This window comes from Eptesicus fuscus, chromosome 6 (assembly GCF_027574615.1).
Source record: "Eptesicus fuscus isolate TK198812 chromosome 6, DD_ASM_mEF_20220401, whole genome shotgun sequence".
Classification (NCBI taxonomy): domain Eukaryota; kingdom Metazoa; phylum Chordata; class Mammalia; order Chiroptera; family Vespertilionidae; genus Eptesicus; species Eptesicus fuscus.
In genome coordinates, this window is record NC_072478.1 from 53,042,436 (window position 1) to 53,061,338 (window position 18,903).

General features: G+C 39.6%; 1 protein-coding gene across 3 annotated transcripts in view; it reads left to right on the forward strand.

Moving 5' to 3' along the window:
- IQCM (IQ motif containing M) overlaps nt 1-18,903 on the forward strand; it is a 384,245-nt gene that overhangs the window by 255,119 nt on the left and 110,223 nt on the right. For all 3 annotated transcript variants that reach the window (XM_054717693.1, XM_054717695.1, XM_054717694.1), the window contains exon 11: nt 2,233-2,367. In XM_054717693.1, coding sequence (XP_054573668.1) covers nt 2,233-2,367 — 135 coding nt within the window. The remainder of the gene's footprint in view (nt 1-2,232; nt 2,368-18,903) is intronic.

The following is an 18,903-nucleotide window of genomic DNA, read 5'->3' on the forward strand; positions in this document are numbered from 1 at the left end:
CCTGTAGAGAGTTGTGAACCAAGGACTGTGGTGCAATTTATTTCTGAACACATCACCCTGGAGGATTTTTTGAGGATAGGTTGACATGAGGCAAGGATGTCAAGAAGTCAAGTTGAGATCAAGGGTTCTCTGTCCAGCATAGGATCTGAACAATACAAGAAAGTTAGCTGAAGGAATGATTTCAAGAATTACCAACTAAGGCATCCATTTGCATTGAGGTCTAAAGTAACTCAAGAGTCCATAGAATTTTCAAGTTGTTATTTGTCTTCATGTTCTTTAGAAAATTCTCCATTCTTTCCATATTTTGATTACTAATTAGGTTGATACTTGATATCTGACAGATGACCATGCACCTTTTAAGTAACTTTTAATGACCAGAAAATTTCTTTAATTGCCATGATTTAAGTTTTATATGGACCCTAATTTCACCTATGTAGAATATTAATTCTGCTAGTATGTTGCCAAATGTTTGTTTTGGGGGCCTAATTCCAGGTTAAAGACATGATTCTCTATTAATAGAGTTAAAAACCATAATGCTAATATGTGCATCAGTCTGATCTAGTGTGAGACATATAAAATAGATTAATTCAAGGAAAAACTAATAAAGGCATATGTACCTCAAGGAGAAATATATTTACTTTAACATAAAAATAAAAAGTGATGTTTTTTGTGTTAGTTTGGCTTTCTCTAGAATCAGACCCTGAGATAAGAATTCAAGTACAACAAACTTATTTGTGAGTTGATCCCAGGAAATACTGTTAGTAGAATGGGGAAGTGAGACAGGGAAGGGATGGAAGTAAAAAAAAAAAAAAAGACTACTTTATCAAACAGATTATCATGTGGGCAACTGGAGCTTAATTCCTCTAGAGAACAGTGCAGCCAACTTGCCTCACCTGCTGGGTCTTTGTCCATCAAATCCCCCATTCAGTGGTTGAGGGCTGCTCCAGTGCGGGCCTCGATTTCCTGGAACTTCTGGCTTGCTCCTCAGGTGAGGAGTCCAGCAGCCAGAGGGAACCCTTAGGCAATGAAGTACAGATGCTGGCAATGAAAAGTCAGGTCTGCATGCACAGAAATGTAAGGCACAAGGCTATATGGATGGAGGCACCAATAGCAACTGCTCTAGTTTGCTTATTTGAAATGATAGAAAAAGTCATAGATATACTAAATATGAACTTGCTGCTGTGCTTCAGGATCTGAAATAGCTACTCATATTTAGGCAATCACTAAATACTGCTTGAATTTGTCAATGTCTCATGACTGTCCACCTCAAATGAATGAATGAATGAACAGGAAGTTGAAGTCCATATGTTGAGTGCCAAGATGGCACATTAACTTTTGTTAGAAACCTCTCTGGTACCTTTGTCATCCAGATATCCAGAGTGCATATTTCAGAGCTAAACCTACACTGAGTCGAAACCTGTCATCCTGTAAATGCTAGTTAACAATTAGCTTCTTGGGGCTAATCCATAAACCTAAGAATAGAGTCTCAATATCACCATTTCGAAAAGAAAAATAAAATGTTTATGGAAAACTACACTTACAAAATGTATGTGTCAATCCTCTTGGTCATTATCTAACCCCTGAATCGTGCCATGTATGGGAGATAGGTGAGGGAAGGCCCAACTGAGTGGTTTTCTGTGGTAGGCTTGAACCAGCAATAGCCAAGTACCTTAACTTTAGGAAGTAAGAATACAGGAAGTCAGCAAAACAGTATACATCATTCCATTTAGGGGCCAAATAAGAAGTAGAATATCAGTTCAAAGTAGAATCAGAAATTCAAGTAGTTAGAATGTGTAGAAGTCAAAAAGAGGTGAAAAAAAAATCAGGGGAACTAATAAGCAATGAATACTGAAGTGAGTCAGCAGAATTCAGCCCTCCTGCCTCCCGCGCCCCCCCCCCCCCCCCCGAAATCCTGACCTAGAAGCTATGTCTTATGATATAGTTTGAGCATTCATGTATATAAGGTCTGTAGACAACTGTCATGTAAACCAGGCCAAAGGAAACCCATATTCTCTTTGGGGAAGCAAATCCAAATTTCTCTTTCTTCTAACCGTCTGTAGGAGGTTGACACAGTGCTACTCTAAGTATGGAGGCTTAGCACTAAACATAAAAATAAAACTGGGGTTACATTTCCTTCAAATCCAGATGAAACTTTTAGGTGGTTTGTACTTGATATATTATTTTGAAAGAAAGTATTTTCTTTGATCTTCCCTCCTCCCCCCTCTTTTTTAGTCTACGAAACAATGTTTGCTAAGAGACAAGATTGGCAAGGATTAGAAAGAAGTGAGCTCCTTAAGTTCTTCAATGACTGTGGTCATTACCCAACACTGCAGCAAATTGATCAGGTTTGGGACCTGGTCCATAGAGGCAAGTAGTTTCTCCATTCTCCACCCCGCCCCCCGCCCCCTCTTTACCTTTTCTTTTCTCTCTTTCCTTCTTGTCTATTTCCTCCCTTGTTCTTTCCCTCCTTTCCTCTCTTTTATTAAACTTATTTTATAAGTCCTTTTTCTCAAACTTATTTTTTATCTGATTTTAATATATATGAAGAAACAGATTTAAAGTTTAAAAGAAGTTCATACAATGAACTTCCTTGGGTGGATGGAAGAGGTGATTTTCGCTCTTTAAGCTTTTATTTTTAAAAAATATATATATTTTATCGATTTTTTACAGAGAGGAAGGGAGAGGGATAGAGAGTTAGAAACATCAATGAGAGAGAAACATCGGTCAGCTGCCTCCTGCACACCCCCTACTGAGGATGTGCCCGCAACCAAGGTACATGCCCTTGATCGGAATCGAACCTGGGACCCTTGAGTCCGCAGGCCAACGCTCTATCCACTGAGCCAAACCGATCAGGGCTCTTTAAGGTTTTAATGTATTTTTTGCTATAAGCTACATCTGAGTGTATTTTCAACCACCATATTTTAAATACTGATGCTAATAAGCTTTCTCATAGATAGTTATATTTGGTTAAACATAAATGTTTAAACATTGTAAACTATTTCAATATAGTAGTTTTTATAGTAATATAATAGTTCAATGTAATAGAATTTTATAGTTAGGAAATAAATAAATGAACAGATAGTGTTGTATGAGACTATTGAAGTGGAGTGACATTTCTCCCTTCTCATCTAGTAAACACTAGTAATGGGGTATAAAATGGTCATTGAGATGTGAAAAACTCTATGAATTTTCCTTAACTCCTTGAGATACTTCTCAACTTTTCTTTCTATGTTCATACTAATGGTATGGCTTGCTACCACAGTTAGAGAGGATGCATGGATGTATCCACAATTTAATTGAGGGGAAAAAAAAAGTAAACAAACATATCAAGATCTTTTCAAATGGGAGAATAGGGCTCACATGCTCGTAGGAAGGTGTGATTCAGGTCAGAGTGACAAGGTTGGAGACGCATTACAGGGCTGCAGTTCTCTTCTTTCATTGGTTCTTAGTGTACGTTTACCTAATGCTTTACCTATGGACTTTGCTTTGCAGTGCTGTATCCCTCGTATGTAGAATGCGTTTCTAGAATCTTAATGAACATTTGTTCACAGACGAGCAGAAGCATCCAAATCACTTTGTGCTTCAGTGGTGATGATTAGGTGGTTTGTTCAAGTAACTATTTTCCTGGTGATAAAGACATTGCATGTTTATTATAGAAAATTTGTGATACGGAAATACATAAAATTGCTAAGAAATAGCAATTATCGACATTTGAAGTCTATCCATTTTTTTTTCTGTGCAAAAGACATTGTTTTAGGAAAATTGAGATTATTTTCTATGGGTTTGACAATCTGTTCTTTTTGGTTAGAAATACTCGTAAGTTTCCAAGCCATAAATGCCTTATAATAATCTGTCATATGGATCATCTATAATGTATTTACTGTTGTATATTTAAACTATTTCTATTTTATAATAAATAATAAAATGAAAAAATTAAATATAGCAAAATTGAATTAATTAGGCATTTCAGAAACATACTGATTATTGTTAGTAATTGAAATATAAGCTTTTCTTTTTAAATTAAGTTTTATAGAGATACTAGAGGCCCGGTGCATGAAATTTATGCACGGGTCAGGGTGTGTGTCCCTCAGCCCAGCCTGCACCAATCTAGGACCCCTCGAGGGATGTCTGACTGCCTGTTTAGGCCCGATCCTAAACGGGCAGTCAGACATCCCTTTCACAATCCAAGACTGCTGGCTCCCAACTGCTCGCCTGCCTGCCTTCCTGATTGCCCCTAACTGCTTCTGCCTGCCAGCCTTATTGCTACCTAACTGCTCCCCTGCCAGCCTGTTTGCCCCTAACTGCCCACTTCTGCAGGCCTGGTCACCCCTAACTGCCCTCCCCTGCAGGCCTGGTCCCCCCCAACTGCCCTTCCCTGCAGTCCGGGTTGCCCCCAACTTCCCTCCCCTGCCAGCCTGGTCACTCCTAACTGCCCTCCCCTGCAGACTTGATCACCCCCAACTGCCCTCCCTTGCAGGCCTGGTCCCTCCCAACAGCCCTCCCCTGCTGGCCTGATCACCCACAACTGCCCTTCCTTGCAGGCCTGGTTCCTCCCAACTGTCCTCCCCTGCTGGCCATATTGTGGTGGCCATCTTGTGTCCACATGGCGGCAGCCATCTTGTGTGTTGGAGTGATGGTCAGTTTGCATATTACTCTTTTATTAGATAGGATAGAGGCCTGGTGCACGGGTGGGGGCCAGCTGGTTTGCCCTGAAGGGTGACCTGGATCAGGGTGGGGTTTCCCTTGGGGCATGGGGTGGCCTGGGTGAGGGGCCTGTGGTGGTTTGCAGGCCAGCCACGCCCCTCGGCAACCCAAGTGGAGGCCCTGGTATCTGGGATTTATTTATCTTCTATAATTGAAACTTTGTAGCCTTGAGCAGAGACCAAGGCAGCCCAGGGTTGCAGAAGCTTGACTTCCTCCATTGCCAGGGGCAACTCAAGCCTCCTGCTCTCTGCAGCTCTGTGGCTGGCACCATTTTTGTTGGGATTTATTTATCTTATATAAGTGAAACTTTGTAGCCTTGAATGGAGGCCTGGGTCGGCCAGGGTATGTGGAAAGCTTGGTTTCCTCCATTGCCGGGGAAACCCAAGCCTCCTGCTCGCTCTGTGGCCGCAGCCATCTTGGTTGGGTTAATTTGCATACTTGCTCCTGATTTGGCTTGTGGGTGTAGCAGAGTGATGATTAATTTGCATATTACTCTTTTATTAGATAGGATTTTCTCTACTGGTTATTTTGCAGTATATCATAAAGGCTTAGATCTGGAGCATGGCTCTGGAGTTAGCTTTTCTGGGTTTAATTCCTGGCTCCACCATTTACTAGTTGTATGTCTTTGGATAATTTATCTTTGATAATTCTTATTTTGCTCAACTATAAAAGGAAGGTAATACTATCTAAGTCATTGGACTGTTGAGCGGTTTAAATGAAATAATTAATGGGAAATGTGTTTTCTATTATAAGTGCTCAGTAAATCTTTGCTACTGTTATTCTTAAATAATTTTAATTATATTAATTATAAAAATAAATTTTAGTAATTATTTTGAAGGTGTTAAAAATATTGAATCTAATTATATAATGACTCATTTAAAAATGTTTTTATTGATTACATAGAGAGGAAGGGAGAGGGAGAAAGAGATAGAAACATCAACGATGAGAGAGAATTATGGATCAGCTGCCTCCTGCACACCCCCTACTGGGGATAAAGCCTGTACCCAGGCATGTACCTTGACCGGAAATCGAACCACAATTTTCTGGTTCATGGGTCGATGCTCAACCACTAAGTCACATAGGCTGGGCTATAATGACTCATTTTTATAGAGGTTATTTATTAAATGTCATCTATTGATTTACACACATATCATCTCTTTTTACTATCATAATGACCTGTCTTCTAGAGGAGTAGATACACTCATTCATTTATGCTCATTTTTACAAATGAGGGAACTGAGACTTAGAAAGAGATTTTTATAAGTTCATTAATAGAGCTGGAACTTTTTCCTGGTCTCTTCAAGTGAAGTTCAGTGCTCTTTCCATTTCACTATGGGAGATACTTTAAAAGTCAATGTTATGAAAAATGAATGATTATAGCATTTTTGACAGCAAGTACTTCTGATATTTTGTAACTAGCTTAAGGCCTTGAACTATAGTAGGTTTTCTGTGAATGATTGAGTCAATTAAATTGCTCATAAAAACTAAAAATTTCAAAAGAAAACTGAGTTTAAAATCATATTGTTTTATTATAATGCCTAAATTTGGGAAGCTTTGCTTTATAGAAAGGAGCCATTCTAACATAATTTTAAATAATGTCCAATTTTGTTTCTCCAACCAGTTAGAAAAATTATTTTGGTGCATAGGAAACTTCATTTAAAATGATAATATTCTAAATAATGGAAAGAAAAATATTATGGACATTAGAGTTAAATTAATGGTTGTTGGGTTTTTTTTTTTTTACTTGCTTCTGGAATATATTCCATTTTTAAGAGAATCTGATTTTATGCATTTTAGGTTGTCAGTCATCTTCATTCATAATGACTTCTTTGATTATGATAATAGTTCCGGATGTGCAACCTACGCATTTTTTCATTCAGTAGAATATTTCATCTAATGCATATGTAGTTAATTCAATTGATTAACTTCTTCAGTGTATGACACCAAGTAGGTCAAATTTCTAAAACTGCATGTATGTGTTCAGGCATTTTTAGCCTTTTTAAAATTCTTTATTCTTATCACTATGGTAACAAAAAGAATTTGTGACTGGGGACATGATTTTCATCTGAAAATCTTGTGCAAGAATGAGACTTTAGGCTGAATGTAAAGGCTGGTCTTAAAAGTTGGAGGTTATGCAAACGTGAGCATTTTTACTTGATACTCATTTAAATCTCAGTGAATGAAACTGATAACAACAGAATAGCATATCTGAAAGTATGGAAAATAACACATTGTTCTAATTTTGCAACATGTAAATAGAACTTCTAGTTTATTTTCTGAGTTATAGCGAACAGAAAACAATCATGAAGAGAAGTCTGTTTTGACTATGCAACCCTAGACAAAAACAAACAAAAACCCCCACAAAACTTAAAAAACACATAAAGTACCTGATGTATTATATACACTGAGTGGCCAGATTATTATGATCTCTGAACGCATAATAATCTGGCCACTCAGTATATATATATTAGAGGCCCAGTGCATGAATTCATGCATGGGTGGGGTCCAGCCAGCCTGCTCAGGGCGAGGGGACATGGGCAGTTGGCCGGCCTGCCTGCTGGTCGAACTCCTGGTCAAGGGGAAAATTTGCATATTAGACTTTTATTATATAGGATATACACTGAGTGGCCAGATTATTATGTGTTCAGAGATCATAATAATCCGGCCACTCAGTGTTTATAGTAGAGGCCCGGTGCATGAATTTATGCACCAGTGGGATCCCTCAGCCTGGCCTGCGGGATCAGGCTGGAACTGGCTTCTCCTACATCCCCCTAGGGGTCCTGGATTGTGAGAGGGCGCAGGCCAGGCCGAGGGACCCCACTGGTGCATGATTGGGCCAGGGAGGGATAGTTGACCAGCTGGGGAGGGACAGCGGGAAGACTCCAGGACATGTCTGGCTCATCTTGCTCAGTCCTGATCAGCTGAACCCCAACAGCAAGCTAACCTACCAGTCCAAGCATTTGCTCCTGGTGGTCAGTGCACATCATAGCGAGCAGTTGAGCAGCCTTAGCATATCATTAGCATATTATGCTTTGATTGGTTGAATGGACGACCAGATTACCGGACACATAGCATAATAGGCTTTTATTATATAGGATGAAGAAACTGGCCTGAGATGGAATGTGAATTATTTTAGACTCGCTGACTAGTTAGTGGCAGACCTACTGTATTTGGGCCTCCTGCTCTTGGGAGCACACCTTTTTTACCACAGACAACACTGCATTTTCTGTTGCTTTCTCATGATGTAGCTTTATGTTATTAAATGGGAAGCATATCATGATTTTCCCTTAATTTTAAAAATATGAACAGGTACTCTAACAATAAAATTTTAATTATGCAGGTAAGGGATTAAAGAGGATTTAAAAAAGATAGTATTCCAGGGTATAAGAAATACAAGACACTGGAAAATTCTAATGGTAAAGAATAAAGTATTAGAGGTAAGCTATTACAAAAGCCTTATTTTAAATAACTTCTAATAAAAAATTAACACCTTTTTACTGTAAAAATTTTGAAAATACACACTAAACACAAAAGAAGAAATGAAAAACACTGGCAATTTGATGTTCCAGAATGACATGAGGCAACTGATTAGGGGCCAACCAGAACAGGTAGCCAAGTCTTCTAAGGATCTCTTAGGTGCCACCATTAACATTTGGAGGAAGTCTCTGACTATCTTGTTTCCTTTTTTAATTATGCAGATGTAATAAAAATGTGGTCACCCTCTATATTTATGATGATGCTACAAATCTCAGTCCATGAATTCACTGGAGCTGTTTTTTTTTTCTAGCTTTCATCTTCCAACATTTAATTTCAGTCCATTTGGCTTTCATTCTCTTGTTTTTATGATTGTGGCTAAGTAAGGATGGGGGAATTTATATAATGACATAGCATGTGAAGTGTCAACTTCATCTGTAATATCACCTGTTAACATAGTTATTTCCTAGTATATGCTTGCTTGGGCTGCCCTAACAAATACCACAGACTGGCTGGCTTATACAAGTGGGTGTGGGTCGTGGATCACTTCGTATTTATCATACTTTGGGGTCATTGAAGATTTTGGATCTGTAGATTAATGCTTTTCATCAAATTTGGCAAATTTTCAGTTATTTTTGCACATTTTTTCTCTCCTTTTTCCTTCTAGAATTCCTATTAAACTTACATTTATTTATTTTTAATCCTCACCCTAGGATATTTTTTTCCATTGATTTTTAGAGAGAGTAAAAGGGAGAGGGAGAGACAGAGAGAATCATTGATGTGAGAGAGAGACATATTGATTGGTTGCTTCCCACATGCCCCTGATCAGGGCCAGGAGCCTGCAACCCAGGTACATGCCCTTGACCAGAATCAAACCAAGGACCCTTCAGTCCACAGGCCGATGCACTATCCACTGAGAAAACCCAGCTAGGGCTAAACGTATATTAATACAGTTAATGTTATCCTGGAGGTCTCAGAGGCTGTTTAATATGTTTTCTCTTCTTTTTTTTTTAAAAAAAAGCAGGATATTTTTTTTCTTTTATTACTTGTATAATTTTTATGCTTTATTTTATTTTTTTCATCACCATTTATCTCCTCTATGCCTTCTTCTACTATGCCCCCACCCCCACAATTACCACACTGTTGTCCATGTCCATGAGTTCTCTCATTTTGATCTGTCTTCAGGTTTCACTGTTTCTTCCTTCAGCCTTCTCAAATCTATTGCTGAGCGCATCTTGTAAATTTTTCATTTTGTTGTTGTATTTTTCAATTATAGAATCCATTTAGTTACTTTTTAGAAGATTCTATTTCTCTTGATAATTCTATTTTTGAGTAGTTGTCATGTTTTTCTTTAATTTTTATTTAAATTATTTAAACCTATTTATAATAGCATCTTTGAGGTCTTTGCCTGCTAAATCTAACATCTGAGTCATTTCAGAGTCAGTTTTTATTGACTGCTATTTTTCCCCAAGTATCAGTCACACTTTTCTGTTTATGTGAATGATTCATTTTTTAAATTGTTGAATACTAGGCATTTTAGACAATGGCTTCTCAAGAGGCCATCTCTGATCTGTATAACATAGTTGTCAGCCTATGACTAAACATAGCATTTAGGAAAACACCTCGAGCCCTTAAGGTTTCTCCCCTCTGCATATGCACATGTGAGTGGGTCGGGAAGCACATTCAATGTTCAGTTTTATGCCTGCCTCATATTTTACGTCCCACCGGCACTCTTGGGTCTCTCCTGTTCATTCCCCGTTGTTTCCCAGTGTACTTGGGATGTGCATAAAGGTTATAAGCTCTTCTATGATCTTCTCACTTCCAAAAGCTGCCAATTAAATTTCTGGCTGGCTGGTTGTTTCGCTAACTCAGACTGAACCTCCAGCTAACAGAGCTTCAGCTTCTTTTCATTTATTTCATATCAAATATGTTATGGCTACTGTCAATTCCAATAGTGTGGGGTTTTTTCCTACTATCACCTCCACCTCACTAGTGAGAGGAGTCTCTGAGTTGTACTGCCGTAACGTCTTTGGCAGTCTTTGAGATATTTGTTTTATATACCACTAGATCATTTTAGAAATGTCTGAGGTTTGGCCCACCTGCTCTCATGGGTCTACTGTTAAGGTCCCATGAGTCCACAGACTCTTTCTATGCATTACAAATATGTAACAATTTTGGTAGTTGTATCTATAGCCCTTGTTTAGTAGAATGCCACTTTTTTCTAGTATTTTAGTAGATATTCTGTAATGCTTTCAGCCATAAAAGCATATTCTCTTCTCTAATTGATAATTTCAGGAGTAAGTTATAAAGCAAATGGAAATGCATTAGCCATACTAAGTGAATGCCTTTCTTGATTGTGGCAATCCAGAATATTTTTTAATAAAATTGTTGTGCCAAATATATTCAACCAACATCTTTGGAGCACTTAACACGTGATGTGATGTATAAGGTGGTACAAAGCCTCAGAGTCCTCATAATAATTGGTCGGACATACACATGTATAACTAGAAACATACAATGTTGTAAATGCTTACACATTCTCACATGTATCTAGTGCTAAGATGATACAAATATTAATTATGTCTTAAGTTTAGAAATTAGAAAAGGTAATATGGAATGTTTAAGACTTGAATTGATCATTGTAGGATGAGTTAACTAGCTAATAAAAGAAAGACAAGGGTTTAATACAGAAAAGACTGTGGGCAAAGCAAATTAGAGTTTTCAGGGCTGTTGTTAACACTGTATAGTGGAAAATCTGTGTCTTCTGTGGGTAACTGGAGAGGGCAAGATGTTACTCAAACTGCAGACTAAGAGATGCCAGATCACTCATTGAGATCTGTGGTGCTTTTCCCTATGGGACTCTTCTTGTTTTGAGTCCCTTATCACCTGTCATCTGCCTATTGGAAATGGATGTTTCCAAATGCACAATGCAAATTAGATTTTGGATATAAGTCAGTTTTGTGTCAGGAGGAGCTATTTAAACACTTTCCCTAGAGCTTTCATACCCCTGAATAAACTAGAGATCAAACCTTAGGGGCAAAGAGCCATCCTGAAAGATATGTCTGTCATCAACTTGCTTCTGCCACCTAACCCAAGCAGCTGCTCCTACAATTCTGCCCGCTTTCTGCCCTAACACTTTTTAAAAGATGGTTCTTGACATTTTGTCTCGTCTTACATTATGCAACTCTGTTAATGCTATCTTGCACCTGAGCCATGGCTGTGCAAAGCCTGGGAAGGCCTATGCCAATGATGTGTTCTGGGAATGACCGTGGCCAGTGAAAGACTTTCCCCTTTCCCCTCTATCCTGTCCTCCTAAAATCTTGTGAGTTGCTACTCCAGTTAGTGAGCTACTCTAATCAGCCATTCTGGATTGTTGTTGTTCTTCAAACCTTTGAGCCTTTCACTATTTGGGTTAAAATATTTGTACCATTGTTGTATAAGCTGCACAGAGAACCTGATTAAATCTTGTAATATTACTTAACACCAGCTATTCTTCTAAAGCCTGTCTGTTTTCTTTAAGTAGAAAATAACCATCTTTAAGAAACAGCAGGAGTTTGAGAATGGTGTAACTTCAATAAAGGTATAATTACTTTCATAAGTTTGTTAGAGAGCGAGGGTTTAGGCTCCTTTTGTTAGTTCGCTATTTCTTGAAATTACACACCCAGTACTCCTAATATTCAGAGCCCCACCAGCAAATCTTTGTTTTATATTATTAAATTATTATAATATCAGGAATATAAACTCCCTGGTGAGAACAACTTGGTTATTCAAGTCTCTGATAAATAAAAGAAACAAAATATTTCATCAGAAATTCTTATGAAATGCAAACTTTTAGGTTATAGTACATTTATTCCAACATCATAAACATAGCATTACAGAGGTGTGTGTGTGTGTGTGTGTGTGTGTGTGTGTGTGTGTTTTCTGGCATTTCACTTGATCTGGAGTCCTGTTAATTCCAACAGTGAAGTGAAAACTTCCAAAGGACTTAAAGTCATTTTCAGCCCCCATTTCTAATGATCATATTCTTATAGCTACTGATTTTCTTGGTTGTAACTATCCAGATTTTGTCATTGCTGATAACTGCAAGCTTCCAACAGTTTTCTTTGAAGCCTCTTAATCTCTGACCACCTCATCATATCTTTCTGGCTCATTTTTTTTTCTAGTTCCCCTTCTTTGATAAATCTGTAACCACATGGGGACATTCAATCCATTAACTTTACACAGTGTTCATAACCCGTCACTCCATGGGCCCCTGCATACATTTTTTTTAGCTTCCTTACCCTCCTCAGACTTATTTTCTAAGAGGTTGAACCTGATAGAGCCAACTTTCTGTTTCATTCAAACACAGGAACATGGCATGGCTGAAGAAAAACACATCATGCTCACTTATTTTACTTTCATTTTCTGCTCACAAATATCAGCAGGACCCTCAGAACTGCCAGGCAATTTTATTCCAGTTTTTGAGTTAATTGAAACCTCTCCTCTCTCAGATTATATTCCACATGGTCTTGGCCTTCCTCAAACTTTAAACACCTGTCTCCTCTCTCTAATGACGGTATCTCTAATGAAATTGATGCAGCAGATACAATTAGAAATGACTCCATTATTTTCCTATCTCTCAGTGTATCACCCTCCCAGCATCTACACTCTCAGAACCTGCTTTTCTTCCTCTTGTGATGGGTCAACTTTTCCTGTGATCCCTTCTTAACCACAGTATCCCATTCTCTCTGACCTCAATAAGAATTTTACTCTTGTCTTTATTTTCTTTACTCTTATTTCCTGTCTCTCCTTTATTGTTTATTTCTTCTCAACGGGTCTGTTTCCTAAAAACAAATGAGTATGCTGCGAAATTTTCCTTCTTATAGACACCTCCCTAGATGTTATGTAATCTTTTAGTTTTTCCTTCTTTCATTAACATTTTATTTATTTGTTTTCCTTTATAAGCAACTTCTCAAAATGTTATTTGCCATGTCTACTTCCTTACCTCCCATATGTTTATCCTTTAAAAGACACATTATGCATTACTTTAGGCCTATAAAAAGTATCAGGGAATCCTATATAATAAAGAGGTAATATGCAAATTGATCATCACTCCAACACACAAGATGGCCACCCCCATATGGTCAAAGATGGCCACCCCCATGTGGACACAACATGGCCACCACAAGATGGCCAGCAGGGGAGGGCAGTTGGGGGGAACCAGGCTGGTAAGGGAGGGAAGTTAGGGGTGACCAGGTCTGCAGGGGAGGGCAGTTAGGGGTGACCAGGCCAGCAGGGGCAGGCAGTTAGGGGTGACCAGGCCAGCAGGGGAATTGTTAGGCGTTGATCAGGCTGGCAGGGGAGTGGTTAGGGGGTAATCAGGCAGGCAGGCAGGCATGCAGTTGGGAGCCAGCAGTCCTGGGTTGTGAGAGGGATGTCCAACTGACCATGTAGGGCCACTGGGATCGGGCCTAAACGGGCAGTTGGACATCCCTCGAGGGGTCCCAGATTGCAGAGGGTGCAGGCTTGGCTGAGGGACACCCCCCCCTCCTGTGCACGAATTTTGTGCAGTGGGCCTCTAGTGATATTATAAACACTAGAGGCCCGGTGCACAAATTCGTGCATGGGGGGGGGTGTCCCTCAGCCCAGTCTGCACCCTTTCCAATCTGGGACATCCCTCTCACAATCCAGGACTGCTGGCTCCCAACTGCTCGCCTGCCTGCCTTCCTGATTTCCCCTAACCTCTTCTGCCTGCCAGCCTGATCACCCCCTAATCACTCCCCTGCGAGCCTGATTGATGCCTAACTGCTCCCCTGCCAGCCTGTTTGCCCCTAACTGCCCTTCCCTGCAGGCCTGGTCGTCCCCAACTTCCCTCCTCTGCCGGCCTGGTCACTCCTAACTGCCCTCCCCTGCTGCCTTGATCACTCCCAACTCCCCTCCCTTGCAGGCCTGGTCCCTCCCAACTGCCCTCCCCTGCTGGCCTGATCGCCACAACTGCCCTCCCTTGCAGACCTGGACCCTCCCAACTGCCCTCCCCTGCTGGCCATCTTGTGTCCACATGGGGGCAGCCATCTTGTGTGTTGGAGTGACGGTCAATTTGCATATTATTCTTTTATTAGATAGGATAAAGGCCTGGTGCACGGGTGGGGCTTGCTGGTTTGCCCTGAAGGGTGTCCCTGATCAGGGTGGGGGTTCCCTTGGGGTGTGGGGCGGCCTGGGCCAGGGGCCTGTGGTGGTTTGCAGGCCGGCCCCTCCTCCGGCGACCCAAGTGGAGGCCCTGGTATCTGGGATTTATTTATCTTCTATAATTGAAACTTTGTAGCCTTAAGTGGAGGCCAAGGCAGGCCGGGGCAGGAGGAAAGCTTGGCTTCCTCCATTGCTGGGGAAACCCAAGTCTCCTGCTCGCTACATGGCTGCAGCCATCTTGGTTGGGTTAATTTGCAAACTCACTCCTGATTGGCTGGTGGGCATGGCTTGTGGTGTAGCAGAGGTACGGTCAATTTGCATATTACTCTTTTGTTAGATAGGATTACTCAGGTTGTGAGCTAATGCTACATGTATCAACATGGATACATATTGCTTTTAAAATAATCACTAAAGAAATAGATTGAAAAGGACACATAATTTATGTAAAAATTTTAGGTATTGACCATGATAGTTTATATTGTTTAAGAATACATACATATATGCAGTAAAAACATTAAGGCATATAGTGGTAAAGGAAAACAGCCAATTCAGAATAATGATTATCATTTTTCTCCACCTAGGGAGAATCAGCTGTATTAGGATTTTATGCATTTAGGGAATCCCAGTTAGTCTCAGAGGAAAGGCTAAAATTGGTGCAGGCTAAGAAACTAGCATTACTAAAAAACAAGTGCAAAACTAAAACCTTTAAAGATTCTTAACATCCTAACCATCAGAAATGCTTCTGTGTGTAGCCCAGGTGAAACTTATGGAAACTCCTGGTGAAATGATGAAGGGGTGTTTTTTTTTTTGTTTTTTGTGTGTGTGTGTGTGTTGTGTGTGTGTGTGTTTGTGTATGTGTGTGTAAAGGAAGATCTCTCCATCATAGCTGAATCTGAGCTTCATACAGGGTTTTAGGTCTGGAGTGGAAGTAGAGGAAAAGGTAAAGGAGATAATAATGGTAGATGCAGAATTTGAAATGCTGTTTTTTTAGGAATAAAATTTCCTTCTAAATCTGGTTCTGTTTCTGAATTTTCATTTATATATTTTTAAAATATATTTTTCTTTATTTCAGCGAGGAAGAGAGAGAAACATCAATGATGAGAGAGAATTATTGATTGGCTCCCCCCTGCACACTTCACACTGAAGATCAATCCCACAACCTGGGCATTTTCCCTGACCAGGAATAGAACCGTGACCTCCTGATTCATAGCTCTATGCTCAATCACTGAGCCAACTGGGCTCTTTTCTATTTTTTAGTATCTTAGTTATCCCTTCACCAACACTCCAGTTTGTATAAAGCTTTGCAATGGGTTACACCTGTCAGGGAAAGGTCCACCACTTTCCCCTTCCCCCCCGACCGGATGTTCTTGGACTTTTTCGTTTCTGTATAAATGTCTGTATTAGTCGTTCTAGTTCCATTAAAAATGCAGTTAACATAAAAATGATTTGTAGAGAATTGACTTTTTATATTAAATCTTTCTACTTATCCATGGCTTATCTAAGTTTTTATATATTTTATATTATATACTTTATGTTTATATATTTATATTTTTAATATTTTCCTAATTTTCCCCCTAAAGATCTTATACATTTTTCTTAAACACATTTCTTCTTTATTTTATTTTATGTCATTATGGTTAGAACACTTACCATGCAATCTACCTATTAACAAATGTTTACATGTACAGCACAGTGTTGTCTACTGTAGGCACAGTGTTGTATAGCAGACCTCTAGAGCTTATTCATCTTGCTTAATACACTTATTTCTAAGGGTCTATTTCTTTTGTTGCTACTGGGGTATGAAGGAGATTTAATTCTCTTGTAATGTTTCTTAACTTGGGCCCACTGGGTACACAGATGTTCATTTTTCGTCTTGTTTCTTTTTTTACATATCTGAAATGCTTAAAAATGAAATCTAAATAATCTCCACTTTCTTCCTATCACATGCAGAGTAACCTTTAATACTGACAATGATACATTTCTACCTTCCTGCCTCACTTTAGACCCCTCTCCCTCTTGCTTCTGCTGCATCAGTTAGGCTGATGACTTTCCTTTTTGAATCCATAAAATTCCTTGAATTTCCTGTTTTTTTCTATTTAGAGTATTCTTTTTTCATGGATCACTTTGTAAGAGTTTGACCGACATCAAATACCATTTGCTCAGAAAGTCCTTTCCTGATGTTCTTGCTGAAAGATCTCACTCTCCCCACTGTCCTCTGCCCTCTATACTCCTCTGTCTTCCATATTTATTTTCCTTCATTCCACATGTCTGTCTGATTTTATATTACACATGTATTTGTATGTTTATTATCTATCTCCTTAACTTCCCTGCTGATTTCCAATAGGTCAGGGATCTCATCTTACTTGTTCACTGCTATGATCCAGTTCATAGAATAGAATCTTGTATAGGACCAAGGAAGGATGGTGTCACCAGCCATGACACACGTCAGAGATATGAAAGGCAAATCTCCCCTACTTTCCTCTAAAATTAATGGAGGAGGAAAAAATGAAAAAGGTAGCATATTCTCATATAATCATCTTAGAGATGATTAAAAACAGGTTATTCAGTTGCCTTGTCTCTTGTCTTGGGGCCAAGAAAGTTACCCTTTAGAACTTTCCAAAAGCTCTTCTCCAGGAGAGCCTATGGCAGTGATGGACAACCTTTTGAGCTTGGTGTGTCAAACTTCGCCAAAAAACTGAGCATAACTCGGGTAGTGTGTCACTTTGAGGAAAAAACATTTCGCAAATGTTTCATCCTCGGCATGCGGGTGCCTCAACGGCCGAGTGTCATCAGAAATGGCTATGCGTGTCAGTGCTGACGCGTGTCATAGGTTCGCCATCACTGGCCTATGGAGATCCTCTAGTATTGCCCAGGTAATGATTTCTTATCCATGAGCATTGTGTTCAGTTTGTGGGGGAATGTGATTACAAGCATGAGGCATTTCTTATGGACCTATTGCGGATGTGTCACTTTAGGGGTATTGAGGATGGCCAGGCCCCTCGTGTCATACCAGCATCATCTTTATCACGCTGCAGAAAGGACATCTGTGGCTCTTATATTTATTTCGTTTGCATTTTGTTTCTATGGTTTTTAAGGTGAAAAGAGCTGAGGCCATATATATTCAGGCATATTAAAATAGTTTTCTACAAGGATCTGGTGAACTTAGGACACACTTGTGTAGCCAGCCAAGTATGAGTCATCCAACAAGAGGGAAAGTTAGGAGGAGATTCAACCTGATTAGGATTCAAATACATGAGGTTGTAAAGAATCTGGAACTTCTGCCAGGCAATGCAACTCTCTTATGTGGCCAACAGTGAGCCTTCAGTGACCAGTTATGTTAATCAGACACCTGCTGTAAACAGTATGTTCATAGGAAAGTTAATAAATAGCACCAGGCCAGTGTCTGTTATGAGTCAGCAGAAGTGGACTGTTTAATCAGAGCAAATGTTTAAATATTAAAAAGGGGGCACTATTCTTATTGTTGAAATAAAGATGAAACAGAATGATAACCAGAGTATGCAGGCTCCTTTGTGGGGCCCGGTCTGTTAGTGCTGCATAGAATGAATTTTAAAAACTGGTAGCTGTCAGATTACATCCAAGAACTTATTATTGGTAACAGTTTCTGAAAAAAAAAAAAAAAAAAACACACATTGAAATTAAAAATACAGATTTATTTCACCAATGCTTCTAGCGTTTTAGTCAGCTTGGACTGCCATAACATGTCTGTAGCTTCAACAAGAGACATGTATTTCTCATGATCCTAGGGGCTGGGAAACTCAAGATCAAAGTGCTGGCGGATTCCATTCTTAGTGAGAGCTTCCTTTCTGGCTTGAAGGGGCCATCTTATTCTTGTATCACCACAGGTTGGTGAGAGGAATCTCTGGCATCCCTTTCTCTCTTTCTTTTTTTTTAAAAAAAATATTTTTATTGTTTTCAGAGAGGAAGGGACAGGGAGAGAGATATAGAAACATTAATGATGAGAGAGAATCATTGATCAGCTGCCGCTTGCATGCCCCGCACTGGGGATTGAACCCCCAACTCAGGTAGGTGCCCTGATGGGAAATGAAACTGTGACCTCCTGGTTCATAGGTTGATGCTCAACCACTGAGCCATGCCAGCTGGGCCCTTTCACTTTTTATAGGGGCACTAATTTCATCATGGTAGTTCCACCTCATGACCTTATCTAAACCCAGTTACTTCCAAAAGGCCCTACTTCCTAACATTAGAACACTGAGGATTAAAATTTCAACATAAGAATTTTGGGGTCATACGTTCAGTTTACAATAACAGGACAATACATATTATGTATAGAGCAACACATCTACGGGTTTTAAACGTTAGTCATTTTATGTCCTTCCAATTGTGGAGAAAGAATTCAGCCATTAAACCTGCTTTGGTTGGTATGGCGAAGCCATGCTTATTTTGCTGCTTCTTGTTTGATGGTCGTGACAATAATGATCTTTTTAGAGTAATGGTTCTGGTGATTCCCTTCTCAGTTTGGTGTCACTGTTATAATGCAGTTCTTGCTGGCTTCCTCATTTGGCATGTGCTAGAATTCTC